This window comes from Charadrius vociferus, unplaced genomic scaffold, assembly GCF_000708025.1.
Source record: "Charadrius vociferus isolate BGI_N301 unplaced genomic scaffold, ASM70802v2 scaffold14, whole genome shotgun sequence".
NCBI lineage: Eukaryota > Metazoa > Chordata > Aves > Charadriiformes > Charadriidae > Charadrius > Charadrius vociferus.
In genome coordinates, this window is record NW_009648876.1 from 7,077,500 (window position 1) to 7,092,204 (window position 14,705).

Here is a 14,705-nt window from a genome sequence, read left to right on the forward strand (position 1 = left end):
GGCCGGGGACAGCCGCTGCTAACCCGGCTGTGAGCGGGACAGCCCTCCGCGCCCCGCCGCGGCTGTCCCGGGCCTCGGGCCCAGCGTGGGCTGCGCCGCACCTTCACCGCCCACGGTGCCCTTCCGAGGCTGCTTCTTCCCTGGGTGTCTTCTCTTACAAGACGCCCTCGGACTCTGTGGTTTTGTTGTCTTCTGCTTCAGAAAGATTCGTGCTGTTTAATTTCCGTTGAAACGTGAGGGTGGAAAGCCAAGCAATAAGGAAAAAAAATCAAAAAACCAAAACACCCGAACAAACCCTCCAAAAAAACCCTAGCCAAAATAAAGCAGCACAAATTAAATCAGTAAGGCAGGCAAGATGGGGTGGGTAGAAATATTTCTCACCAACTGTTACCAGTCTTGAAGTAACTAGCACTGTCAGGTCAGTAGATCTGTGCAAATTGAATTACTCGTCTTTCTGAGGGAGAGCGGACATCACAGACTTTGGCATTTTGGGTCACAGGCTCTCGTGAGGATACCTGAGCCCGGCAGATTAAAAGATGCCAAAGTGAATAGTCTGCTCTCCCTATTCCTTTTTGCTTCTCTTCTTCCTCCCCCTCATGACAATTTACATGATTGCATCATGTAATGTTAGTTGTGTGAGCTCTCCTAGCTTACCTGCAGGTGTCCTGGCAGACCTCATCCTTAATTGTGGTTTATTTATTTTGGCATTTTGGATGTGAACTGAAATTCCATTGTGCTGGGTATTGTACTAACATGGTCAAAATGCGCCTTGCTCTCTCTCTGTTCTGGCCAAAGGGTGAGATAAGAGAGTGTGAAGAGGGTAAACAAGGAGCAGCAGTTTCAGATGCTGACTTCCTGACAGGTGGGGTTTGTACGGGTGCCATAAAACCAAGAAAAATTCCAAGAGGGCATCTAAAAGAAAAAGGAAGTCACTTTACAGTGTTCACCGGGTACTTTAAGAGCATTAGCCAGTGCGGTGAAAGCGTAAGGGTGACTGGCCTTTGTGTCTAGTAGTGGCTGGAATAGAAGCCAAAGTAAATACTTTTATGGCACAAGGTTAAGACAAATGCTGAGTCTTTCAAGACCCATGTAGCGTGTTAGAGAGGGAGGAGCCTGTGGAAAAAAAAATGAGGTGGCAACCTGACCAAAGCTGTGTAACAAATTGTAACAACTTATTGAATTGGAAAAGAAGATCAAGTTTGTAAAGGAAGATCAAAAGTGTAAAGCCTCAAACAGGAGATACTGTAACATTTGAGCTATAAAGTGAGCCTAGCTGGCAATTCTAAAATAGATCTGCGTTGCCACAGTTTTGGAAAGAAAAATAAAATCTACTGATGCTGAACTTTCTGCTTGCAGCTGGGACAGTTGGCGTTTCTAGATGTTGTGCATGTGAAAATTAAAAGGCCAAATGCTACAGTGATGACTAAAACCCACATCCAAGTTTGTTGACTAGGTAACAACCAAAGCAACAGTTGATATGTATTATTTTATTTCATAATATATTTAGGACTCTGAACCAGAGTACTAAGGGAACCAGATTCATCGTTCCTTGATGAATCCTTACTGTCTTGAACTACTGCATTTGTCTGAAACTTTGTACCAGTACCAGCTACATGGAGCTGCTTGCCGTAGGTAGTGTGAGTGTGGGATGGGTGTGCAGGGTATTAAAGCCTGCTTTTTAAACTTTAAATATTAACCACAGGGTTTTTTCTAAGTTAAAATATTTGAAGCATTTGAGTTAAACGAGCCAAAATCAGATGAAGAGAATGTGCCTTTAGAGGAACTCTAAGGAGAGGCTCATGTTGCTTGCTGTTACTAATCACAGTAATATTTGTGATGCTGTGTTGCAAGAAATAGTGCTCTTCAGCACTGTGACTAAACATGAAAAATGGCATCATTGTACGATGCCAATAAAGGAGCGTGAAATGTTCATAAAAGGCTGATTCTGTGGTGCTCTTTTCTCAAAAAAAATACAGAACTGAGTCGCCATAAGTGGTGCCTGCTTTTATAGCGGCAGCAAGGAGCGCTCCCTGTGCTTAGGTCGCTTCGCTGTTTTCAGCATTCATGTTTTTGTAGCTTTGCTGTTCTCCTCCTGCTCTGTTCCCAAGACCGATACAGAGCAGAGAGAGCGCGCTGGGCCCTGGATAGTCAGTTTTGTCTTCCTACAGGGAAATGTAATTCTGCATGAAAATGTAATGCCTTTTCGTCTGAATTACCCCATTGAAAACTTGTCACTTGGTTCTGCTCTGCTCCTCCAGGAAAATGTCCAAAATGTGCCACGGTAGCTAAAGATATGCTAGGGGAAGCTGAAATGACTTGCAATTTTGAGAAGTGGCGGTATGAAGGCTGGGAGAGATGATGAATGTCTGTGCTCCCTCTCCACCCTGTAGAGCTCGGCACGTGATCTTTACCTTCCCTCCCGCTTCTCTGTGGGCATGAGAAAAATCTGTGCCTGGAATGAAGGAAGCTGTTCTGCTCCCCGTGGCCCCCTCCTGCCCCTCTCTACCATGCACACGGGCTTCCCCAGCTAACCCAGCCTCTTTGTCTTCTAAAGCTAATTAATGTAATCTAGCATGAGAGAAGCTAATTAATGTAATCTAGCATGAGAGACAGGAATAGTAATGCTGCGCTCGCAACGACTAAGAGATGTCTTACAACTATGTGATGAAATATGTATTTTTAGTAATAATTTTGATTTGTGATGTGTAGAGGCTGTTAAGGTTGCGCAGACAAGAAGCTGAAAATTGGAACGTGCCTATTTGATGCAACCTGAATTCTATGTACATGTACATACATCTCATTCCTTATGATACGGTTTTCAATTATGTAAGCTCATGCATTTTTAAAAACCTTTGTGGTACATTAAAAACATGTGGCTGGCATTTCCTAACTTCTTTGTCCTTCTCTGCATGACAGAATTGTTTTCAGAACAGTTTTATGCATTTGATGCAGTGGTATCTAAAAGCCCCACCAAGGAGAAGGCTCTGTTTTGATAGATACAATACAAAACCTTGCTAAAATTCTCTGGCCGCAGGAATTTCTAGCCTAAAGAATTATTGATTGGTCTTTGGACTAGAAGTATATTGTTTTAATGCTTGCGGCCCAAAGACTGCATTGTAGTATTCAGCATCTGGAAGAACAAGAACAGACATTGTACTTCTCTTTTTATATGTCCTTAGCCACAAAACTCAGTGTTGTTCTTTTAGCATGGTCTCTTGTACTAATTGTGATTGCTGATGAAAGCCCACCGAGGCAGATTCCTTGATGCATCTTTTTAAAGCTTGAGCCTGGCTACTTAGTTGTCCTTCATTCAGTTCTCTTTTGTGCTGGAGTTGTCTGTCTCAGCTTGGAAAGACATGGCTACAGGCTACGAACCACTTGGTTAATTTCACTAGGTATTCATTCCAAAAACCAACAATACTTTTAAATATTAACTTTTTATGTTAATTTTGTGTTCATCAAATTATTTAAAGAAAAGAAATTTAAAGAAACTCCTATGTAATATAGTGCTCTTTCAGAAGATATGTTTTTAATACCACCTGTCCATGCTGGAGTGAAGGCACTTATCTTTTCTTATTTTTAGTGAAGAGATCAGTTTTTATGTATCTGCAAACAACAATGTTTCGGTCTTATCTTTTACCTACAGCAAATGTTTATCGTATATGCTAATCAATCTAAAATATTTTAAATATCTCATGAAGTTTTATGAGAGGGAACTTTTCCAGTTCCAGGAGCATCTACTCAAGATAATGATTTATTTTCTTGTTTATAGCAACTTGCAAATGGAGATAGAGGCTTTGAGAATGTGGAGCTGGGCGTCATAGGAAAGAAGAAGAAAATCCCAAGGAGGGTTATTCATTTTGCAAGTGGAGAAACAATGGAAGAATATAGCACAGATGAAGAGGAAGATGAACAAGAGAAAAAAGACCTGTTGCCACCTGTAGATCCTGTAGGTATTTTACTTGATAAATTGCAACTTCTGGTTTACTGGGTAACTACCCACAGTTTATGCTTTAATGTTTGTGTCACAAATCTGACTTAGTGTTTAGTATTAAAGACTACCTTAATTTGATTGGCTCTGGGGACTGAGAAATCTGTAAGAAGCATTCCCGAGAATCTTTATCCTGGAGTCCTTCTCCACTAAAGTAGCCCTATTAATTAGAAATTAGTTTAATTTCTTCACAGTTCTAGTATGTCCATTCCAGCATTTTCCCCTCTAATAATATTTGCTTGGTGTGTCCTTGATTTGTTCTGTTGTTTAAAAAAAACGTGCAGGGAAGGCATTTGTTTCCTTATGTTTGGTGACAGTGGAGGGTTGAACCTGTAATTTAATGTTACCATATGAGCCATTTGATGTAATTAGAAGAGCATAGAAGGGAAAGAAACAGATGACTTGCAGAAATAAAGGAAAACTGGTATAATTCATGCTACATCAAACCCAGGTTTTAAAAGACCTGCCGAGTCCGTGTATGTAACGTTCATCTGCCTTGTAAGCTGTTAAGATGTTCCTCGACCTGTGAATGGAGACTTCATTTATTGGTCCAAATTCAAGAGGAGTTTTGACAATTAAAGCTGTCTCCAATAGTGTGCATTGTAGCTGTTAAAATACGTTCTCCTTTTTGTCAATGATTCTGAATCTATACTTAGAGGTAGAATGAAATATATAATCTGTTTTACTCTGTTGATGTGTCTGACAATCTATTTTGTAGTGATAGTGTATTTGCAGAGCTCGCAGCCATGCGTGCCAGCACTGGCGGCAGCAGCTCCTCACCCTCTGGCAGTCAGTCCCAGAGAAGATCCGCATCCATCCCTTCATCTCTCCACTTCCCCAGTCTCATGTGTCTTTTATGACACCCACAAAAACCGGTGTCCCAACCACCTCTTTTCTCTATCCTCCCCAATAAATTGAGTCTGCAGTCCTATTCCCTGCTTGTGGTGGGGCTCTCTTCCTGGCCCTACCCTGGGCTTGGTTGCCTGTACTGAGCTAGAGGTGGAGACTCTGAAATTGGCTGGGTCCTTCCTGATGTGCTGGAGCGCGGTCAGGTAGCTGGGAGTCAATGCTTTGTGCAGCAGCTGGTCCTGCCTGGTTGCACACTGGTGGTGGATGCTGGTGTAGAGCTGCTTGTTCCCATGCTTCAGATAAGGAGCCTTGTCACGGACAGAAACTGGTGCCCTGAGGAAGTGGTGAACCATAAGGGGTTTGCTTTGGGTAGAATTGTCAATCAGTTCTTTTTTTTCCCCTCTGTAAAATGAATTTACATTGAAGAAAAAAAAAAAAAAGTCATTTGAGGACTGAGCTGCAGTGAGACTATGGGAATTCAGCTGGGATTGGGGGTTCCTAGCGATTCACAGGTGAAGCTGTTGCCTTTCATCTTGGGTGGGTTGATGGTACCGCTATCTCTGTCTTGCTACGCAGTTCTTGTATACAATGAAAAGTAACGTTAGCCTGAGAGCAGGTAGGACATCATCGGTATAAAATACACCTGAAGTTTATAGATTCAAAATACATGTATTATACTCACAAACAATGAGTTAAGCTGTCTTGCTGGGTGTTGGGGTGGTTTTTTTCCTCCCTAAGGATCTACTCAAAGAAATGCAAGAACTGTGAAACTTACTGAATGTTCAGGTATCTTCAGAGTCAGACCTGTTCCTCAGGGTGTGTGTCATGTCAGGTATCCATGGATGTGTAAGAGATTTTTTTCCAAATTATAATTATCAGGGGACCAGATCTGTATAATTTTTTGTGCCGTTTGCTCTCAGTAGAAGAGTTCCATAGTGGTGCAGTGATGGAAGGCTCACGAGCCTTGATGTATGTTGTGTGGGGCCAGAGATGTGCACGCTGCTGTACAAACGGACACTTAAGTAAAAAGCTCTCGAATGTGCACAACAGCTGGGAATGCTGTGTTCTCCCGCTTTCCTAATACAGATTTTTTTTTTCGGAATACTAAAAAGTATATTGTATGGCACAGTTAAGATTGCTTTATTCTCCTCTTATAGTTTATGAAATCCTTAATTTTTATTACACTTTTAAATAAAAGGACCCCCCAAACCAGAATAGTTTATTGTGGAGCACAGTATGCCTTATTATGTATTGCTTTTTACCTTGACAGAATAAACTTGATTAGACCAAGGGTTGCCATTAAGTGAAGTTTACCTTATCTGCTGCATGCTTCGTGTATCCCAGCTGAGCCAGTCAATTGAAGAAATGTTAGTCCAAGCTGAGCTTTGATGTTTTAGCCAACAGCTGCCTTAAAAATGTTTTTATTGTACGCTTTCTATAAAAGCAATTAAATAGTCAGTTTGCTGAGACCAGCATGTCTAAAACTTGTTATCTCAGTTGGGATACGAAAAAGTATGTTGCAAGTAATAGCTGTTTCTGGTCCAATTTATTTTTAGAAAAAGCACATTTAATATTTTGAATAGAAACTTTTCATCACGAAATTTCAAAGCTCAGCTGGTGTTGGCATCCTGGCAGCTTCTGAAGGAGTTTAAGGGAAACAAATATTTTGCCATGTTGTAAAGAAACTTCAGTAAGTACCTTGGTTTAATTGTGTTTTAGAGCTAAGCAGATGATGGCAATGTCTTTCTTACTAAGCAAAGTAACATGTATCCTGGTACTATGATAACCAAAGCATTCAGTGTGATGGACTGCTGCCAATCATAACAAACAAACTCCGCAAAATAACTGGGTCTTAAATTTCGCTTTGAAACGATTCTGATACTTCTATAGGTCAGCAATCAATTCATTAACATTCTTTGACTGTAGTGTCCATTCTGTTGTGTTTTGGTTTGATTTTTTTTTTTTTTTAAGAATTAGTTGAATCCAGAACACAGGGTACGCTTAATAAATTTTTCCCTGTTTTTTTTAGAGAACAGCATTCAGCATTATCTGAGTGTTCTCAAATTAAAATTTACATGCTTCAATAACGTAAATGCTTTAATTTTAACTGTCTTTTATTCTGTTCTGAAGTCTAGATGCTTACACTTTATATGTAAATCTCCTTTTGCTTCTGTCCACCAAAACTTTCTTTTATAGTAATTAATTTTCTCTAACCTGTTCTAGAAGATAATATTTCTGTGTGTCCCTGGAGGGCCACTTGCTATAAACTCTTAATTGCATTCACTTATTACATGAGTAGGGAGAAGGTGGAGCGTAAGTCTTTGCAGAGCAACTGTAAGCAATATAACTGTTGGTGATAAACTTAGAATTCGTCCTGAGAACATCTCTGCAACAAAGCTCCAGAAGAGATTTAATTTTATTAACCTTCAGTGCTTAGAAAGATTGAAACATTTTCTTGCAGGAAGATTATCTTGATATCCTGTAGTTAAAAGGAGCTTAACTTCAAATAGCAAAAAAGCCTCTCTTGAGGACTGTTGAACTCCAATTTTCTTTTAAGAATTTGGGGATGAGGGAGAAAAATAGCCACTGACCAAGTAATAACTACTCATAATATGGTAAAAGCTTTTTGACGGAGGATGGTGTGTGTGTTTCTGATCTTGTTTTCACTGGCTTGTCTTAGGTGCCACAGTTTTACATGGTGCATACACTGAAGGACCTATTACAGCAATTACCAGTCAATAGTTAATCTAATTTAAAATGCATCTTGGCACAGTAAACAATGGGAAAGTATCTATTTGGCAGTGTACGTTAACTCTTACATACAGAATTTGTTTTTTCTTAAATCAGGAAATTATTCTTTTCCTCATTTTGCCATTTTCTCTGGCAAAAAGAAACCCTACTTTGTTCCCTACTTTGTTTGTTTATTACAGACTGAAATCTGGCAAAAATAAATACAGATGTGGATTGCTGAGGAACATGGTGCACTAAGAAGTTCAAGGGAGTGCATGTGTGCTCCCTTCGGCAGCCCCATACTAGGAAAGAAAATAATGTTCTGTTGTTGAACTGAAGCCCTCTTGGTTTTGTCAATGGTTGATTCCATTATGGTCATTCCTACTTAAAATGCAGCACTTGGATTAAAATTGCACATTAGGAATTTTTGTAATTTAAAAAACAGTTGTCATAACCATTGTGTTTTCCATTTTAAACATCAAAATAAAGTCAGGAGAGCTGAATGGTATATAATGAAGCATTGTAGAAATGTATACTAAAGAGGCTGATGGCAGAAGAAATACTATCCCGTTATAATAAACCAGTGTCTTGTGTTTCATACTGCTGCCCCTTGTTTCCCGTCAAGAAATACAGTGTTACTGTGTCCTTGTGTTGATTAAAGACTGAACGTTAAGGCTTCTCTGGCCTGACATGCAGTATCTGGGTATGTGGTTCTAATTGAACATTAGTAGGACCCGTCTTGGGTATCGTTTTCCCAATGCATTAAAGCTGCTTCGCAATGTAGGATTAGTTTGTACTGAGCCATTGCCCAACAGCCCTGTTTGTATCACCCAAATAGTTCTGGTTTTCTCCAGTGCCTCTTCTCATCTCAGCTTCGCCATTCCTGCTTCTGTCTCTGAGGCGCTCATGGAAACCACCCAAACTTACCCTCAGGAAGTAAGGGGGTGAGGGTGTGGGGGGGGAAGGAGGATTATTCCTTGGATGTGTTCCCTTGTTACTGGTTGTTCTTGGTGGTTTAGTCCCAAGCCATCTCCTTTCTCCTGTTGAATTTGTGTGAAGTAGCTTCTCTCGTGGTTTTATATTGCCTTTTGAGACACCTTTGTTAAATTGAGGGGACTGGCAAAGCGTTGCTTGGCGGGGGTGAAGAAGTGTCCCGTCGGGCTTTGTCAGAAAGCAGAGGTTTCCATGAACCTGAACTTAGAAGTGCCCCTAACACACCAAACTGGATTTTAATTGTGGTGAGAGAACAGTAGAAATAGACAGAACCTTTGTGTCTGCGGAGCCTCAGGTGTTCCCTACTTTTGTGTTACCACAAACATTTTGGAATATTCTGTGTCTGAGTTACTCCTGTCACGTTGAAGTTCAGCTTGTCTTTTCTCTCTTAAATGTTACGGGGGCTCTTGAAGCTTCTTCCTTACAGCCGCGCAGCGGGCCCTTGTTTGTCCTGCACGCTGTGCGACTGCTTTTTAACCTTGTCACCTCGTTATGAAGGATTGTACAGAGCCTCGTCAACGCCATTACTTGCACCTGTGGCAACAAGCTTTTTCCAGCACTTTTCTCGACTTCTTTAACTGAACAAACTCCGACATGATTGTCGTTAGCCTGTCTGCCAACTGAGCACATAATCAGTGAGCTGGAGGTGCTTTTGTGCAAGCAGGGTAGCAGCTGGTTTTGCTTACATTTTTACCTTGGCAGGACATTTTCCATACCCACTGCCAAAAATATATAGCATCTGGCTTTTTTCAGCCTGCCCAACTTGAGTTTCTGGCTTGACAGACGGTTTCTTGCTGCACTGATTTGTAGAGGCTGTGCTTGGGAAGCACTGAAGTCTAGTATGTGCATACTGAGGCTATACCAACTAGTCTCTGTAGCTGCATTATTTACAATAAATAGTACAGGTTGTCCTGTACAGATATCTATTGAATAAGATCACAGAAAATGGTTACTATCAAACAGTTTTTAGCAACAAGTTATAAATATATGTGCAACTGAGCGGAGCTAATGGGTTTCATTTAATAAAAGCTGACACTTTTAATTTCTACTTTGCACATGAAAGTACCTCTACAGAGATCTTTACTGGGGGGAAATACATAACAAAGAGCTTGCCTGAATACAACAGACTCTTAACGATAAACATGTTTTGGTTCACTATGAAATTTGAGTTCGCCTTTTCACAAATGTGAAAGCCTACAGCTTTTCCCCCGTTAGATTGGAATCTGGTTTTCCCCTTCTCTTTTTTTATTACATGGCTTTTTGGTTTGTTTTTTTTTGTTTGTTTTTGGTTTTGGTTTTTTTTGGGTTGTTTTTTTTTTTTTTTAAAGAGATGCAGCTTCTTTCCTTAGTGAAGAGGATAGCCTATGTATGCCCATTAATTTCTGAATTTTCTTTAAGTTTCTATATGTGAGTATTTCAATTTGCTGGAGGCTGCAGTACTTCCTCTGCGGTGGTGAACACACCATAGCCGTACGAGCAAAGGGCAACTCCCCCCCCGTCATCTTCCCGGCCCGTCCTTCCTAAAGAGTCTGTATCCCCCCGCTGCAGCACTCCAGCCATGGGAGCCGTCCACCACATCTCTGGGATCCCAGCAAGATCCCAGCCCTGCAGCTGCACACAGATCCCTGACTCCTCGTATTTACTCCCCGTGCTTCGTGCCTTAGTGTGGAGGCACTTCAGAGACTTTCTCACTTACATGCAAATGCTTGAGCCCCGTTTTGTTAATTTTGCGTTCCTCGTTGTTCACATCACCCCAGGTGCTTTGCTTGTCAGCTCCCTCAGAGCTGCGCTAACTCTCCCTCCCTCCTGGCTCCTGGTTTTCTTCTTCAGGTGCAATTTTGAATAATAATTTGTATCTGGTTGTAAATACTTGGAAGCAGCCTCTTGTCCAGGGACCACATTGAAGGTTTGGTTTGGTTATAAATAGTCTTCTGCAGCTCTCTCATTATTGTAATGAGGGGCTGCTTGGTTAGCTCACCTCTCTTCTTGGCCTGATGGAATTCAGAACATTATGGAAAGGGCTTTCTACTTACAAGAGTTACCTTGGGATTGAGTTGGATGCTTGTCATTTCCCAGGTCTGGGAGCTGGAAACAAAAACGAGTGAAACAGATGTTCCCAGATGTAAAACAGGGTCATATTTGTATCTTACGGTGATACCTTGCTTCATGCCTGTCTGGTATAGACTTATTTTAAAGCAAAAATACTGTGGTAGCTGGCAAACAGGAAACATCGCAGATCTTTCTTTCTCAATCTGTTTGAGCTTTTGCATGTATTATGATGTGCCATGAACACACAGCTATATGTATTTATGCTGCTCTCATTCTTACAGACAACGCTCACATGGGGACCCTACTTGTGGTTTCACATGCTGCGAGTTGCCACATCAACCTTATCAGGTATTGCTTTATTTCATTCTTGGCTAAAAGCCAGTAATCAAATATTGAAAGTCACTTTGACAGACTGCAAATCATCTTTGTGAGCTACTAGCCATTTTTTCAAAAGTATGAATGAACCTGTATTTTAATCTCTGGAGATATACTCTCTTGCCTTAGGCACTTTTTTTTTTACTTTCAATCAACAACTCTTGAATGGAAGAAAGAACAGAAAATATCCTTTTGCTGAATACTTTTTTTCCCCTTTTTCTCCATAGGGAGATAGAGTGGTCTTTGCAAGGGAGTATATCGGCTTTCTATTAGGTTTTGTACGGAACAATTTTGTGTGGTATCTGAAAAGAATGCTGTTTGGAGTAACTAAACTGAGAGTTTTTACGAAGAAGACAACTAGAAATTATCCCAAGAACACATCTGGTCTTGTGCTTTACAGCAGACCTCTGAGGTTACAAAATAAGACTATTGTCAGAAGTCTTAAACTCAGTGCATAGAAGTTTATTTGACCTGTGGACCTCATAAAATTTTGCAGAGTTTTAAAAATGCTTGTCCTAGTCTGTGTTCTTCCCAAGGTGTAAAGGGTTTTTTTGTGTGTGTTTTTTTTTTTTTTTCCCTAACAAATATCGAGAAGTTTCTGTCATTGTACACCTAATTTTGAGTATGTTTAAAAACTACTGGCAGTCTAGTCTATTGATTAACCTATCCTTATTTTTAGAAACACTTTGTCTCTAATGTACAGTGTAATTCTATTCCTTGTCATATCTGTTCTTCATGTACAAAGGTAGATAGTGCTTTCCTTTTTATCCAGAGCTCTGGATACCAGGATATCTGTAAAACTCGTTATTGTGGCTGTTCTTTGAACCATTCCATTGCTGGCTTCTAACCTGTTTTCCCTGAAGACAACTAACTCATTTGTATCCTCGGGGCAGATTTGCAATTTGAAGTGCAATATATTTGACTTACTGTTTGCCTTTACTCAAGAACCAGTGTTGTGGCCACCATCACGCTAAAGAGAGCGACTGACCAAGCCCGCCTGTTCCATGCTTGAGACTGGGCACTGCCTGTTTTAGTGTAGTGCTGCACGTAGCCTCCAGCTTGAAAACCGAGACAGCTGAAACCTAAATATTTTATTAATCTATTAGCATGCAACACCGAACATTGTTAAAACTGCTACTGACTTGAAGTATGCATATATCAATAACTAACTCTCTAGTTTGCTGGTACCATGAGACTGAAGTACTAATGCAGTCGGTAGCCATGTATTTTTGTCTAACCTTAATTTTCACTTGAAGTTCAGTTAAAGGCTTACCCTTTAACTGATCCCCTAGCAAAACAAACCTAGATCCAGAGCTGACATTAGTAGAATTCAAACAAACACCACCACCATCCAGATTTTCACCAATTTCCATGTCCTTCTCCTTTTGTTCATTCTTTACCTTAAGGAACAATTCTTAGTATATTGAGCCAATAATTACACTTAAGTAGATTAGCCTAGCAGATTTTGGGTTTGTCTTTTGATTGAAGTAGGACTATGGAAAACCATTCAGGAAAGATGATGATGATACCTTTTAAAATAAAACTGTGCTTACAAATTTTCTCCTAGATACTAATTGTATGTAAATGTCTCTTTATTTTTTAGTGTGTGATTTCCTTGGGGAAAAGATTGCATCTGTTCTGGGGATAAGCACACCAAAATACCAATATGCTATCGATGAGTATTACAGAATGAAGAGAGAGGTACGTGTGTGAGACAGGGTTCCTCTGCTTTTTTTCTCCTAGCTTGCCTTCCCTGGTGTTTTAAAATACAAAATTTGTATTCTGGCACTAAAATGAAGCTTTAGAACCTCTGTTTCAGCTTGCCTTCAGTTTTCCTTTGCCACTTGATGAACGCCTGCTTATCCACCAGCCTTTTCTCACCAGCTCATCAGTCTTACAACTGGCTGGGTCCCGACCACTGCTCTGTTTGTTTCTCTTGTACAATGCATTTTCAAGTCAACGGTGTGAGTAGGTTGGATGGAGCAGTTACTGGACACTGTAAAGAGGCGGCTGCTAGGAATATACTTTCCACCTCTAAAACTTGTGTCAACTAGGTGTCAAGGGTAAATTGAACATGAGGTTACCATTTGTTCTAAACCATAACTGGAAATGACTGATAGGTAGCCAGTGCTTTATGCAAAAAAAACCCCTTAATAATCTTCATTTGGAAGAGATGGGAAACATATTTGAAGCTTCACTACTTATTTTTTATTTTTGATAGCTCTTTATCATTAAGAGCCAAAAAAGCTTCAGAGAAGGTAGACCTATCACTATTGCTATTGACTAAAACCTGCTAATCTAGACATGTGACATTCTTTCTGTGTTTATTTAACACAGTTTAATGCTTCACTTTTGGAAATTATTTTTTTTTCATAATGGGAATTCTGGAATATACATCATCTTATGATCAACTAGTGACTGTTTTCTAGTGGAACAAACATCCTTGCCTTGTAATAGGAACTGGTATGCTCTTATGGAAAAAGTGAAGTAAGTAAGTGGTAAATAGTAAATAGTAGCTTATGAATCTGGTTATCTATTTTTAGGAGGAAGAGGAGGAACAGGAAAACAAGATGTCAGAAGAAGCAGAAAGACAGCATCAGGAACAGCAGAGTAAGCCGCAAGCTGAAGCTCCTGTCCAGACAGACCAGCCTGAAGCAACAGCATGCACTTCATTCGTGAACATAAACTTTGAAAATGAGGGAGATTGCCAGTCCGTTGGGGAAAACAAACAAGATGTAGTTCCTGTCCCTCCTTAAGTGTAAAGCTCTGTATAACGTAGGAGATAGGAAGCGTCAGGTGTCACAATCTGGCTATAAGCAGGAAAAATAGGATTATACTTGTTTGTCAGGTGTCACAATCTGGCTATAAGAAGCAGGAAAAATAGGATTATACTTGTTCAGTAAAATACAACTTCTAGCATTCTTATTGATCAGGAGAGAGCTCGGTGGTGTCTGTTCAGTCTGTCTGCCTAATAAAGGCTGAGGCATTCTGCCAAATTGGCACTTCAGTTAAAATGAAAATTGCACTACAAACATTCGGTCTAAAATGGAACGTGTGAGCTAATTTATATGTAAAGCAAGTAAAACTGTCCTTTCTTTGAATTGCTGTGTCTCCAACACCTGTGGATTGCACGCGCAGTGCTGTTTCCTACTTCTAAATGCCTACTTCTGATTTGCACATTGTTTGCAACTCGGCTCTCTATGAATAGATTAATAGGAATCAATACCCTGTAACTCACAAGTCATTATAATAGTGTCTGATTCCCCCTATTTATTGTCGCTATTGTATGCATGTATTTTTTTTCTGTTATTGTTTAACAAAAGGGATGTTAGATTTAATGTTAATTAGATTTAAGGGTCCACTGACTTTTTTTTTTTTATATAAGAAAAAACAAACTTAAAGGAGGCTGTAAACACCCTTAAGAACTTATTAACAAGTACCAGCACTCCTGGAGACTAATCATGCTCAGATGCTCCATTCGGTGGTGTAGCAAAGTACAGAACCAGCATCAGTGTAAGATGTTCTCACCCCAAGGCCAAGAATTAAGAGACTCACCTGCTTGAATACTTCTTTATGTGCTCTGAATTGTCCTGGGAAATAAACTAACGCCTGGCTAAATTATATGGAATGCACTGGACGCTGTGTATGGTACCACTCTAGAAAAGTTTTTTGGACATGGATTACCTGAGTCAGTGTACTTGATTAACCTAAACAGACT

General features: G+C 40.1%; 1 protein-coding gene across 1 annotated transcript; it reads left to right on the plus strand.

Moving 5' to 3' along the window:
• Positions 1–753: 753 nt before the first annotated feature.
• Positions 754–13,800, plus strand: FAM177A1 (family with sequence similarity 177, member A1). Its single transcript, XM_009887013.1, has 5 exons — positions 754–984; positions 3,773–3,949; positions 10,894–10,960; positions 12,591–12,688; positions 13,531–13,800. The coding sequence occupies exons 1-5, from the start codon at positions 754–756 to the stop codon at positions 13,741–13,743; spliced, it is 786 nt and encodes a 261-aa protein (XP_009885315.1). The 3' UTR covers positions 13,744–13,800.
• The last annotated feature ends 905 nt before the right edge of the window (positions 13,801–14,705 follow it).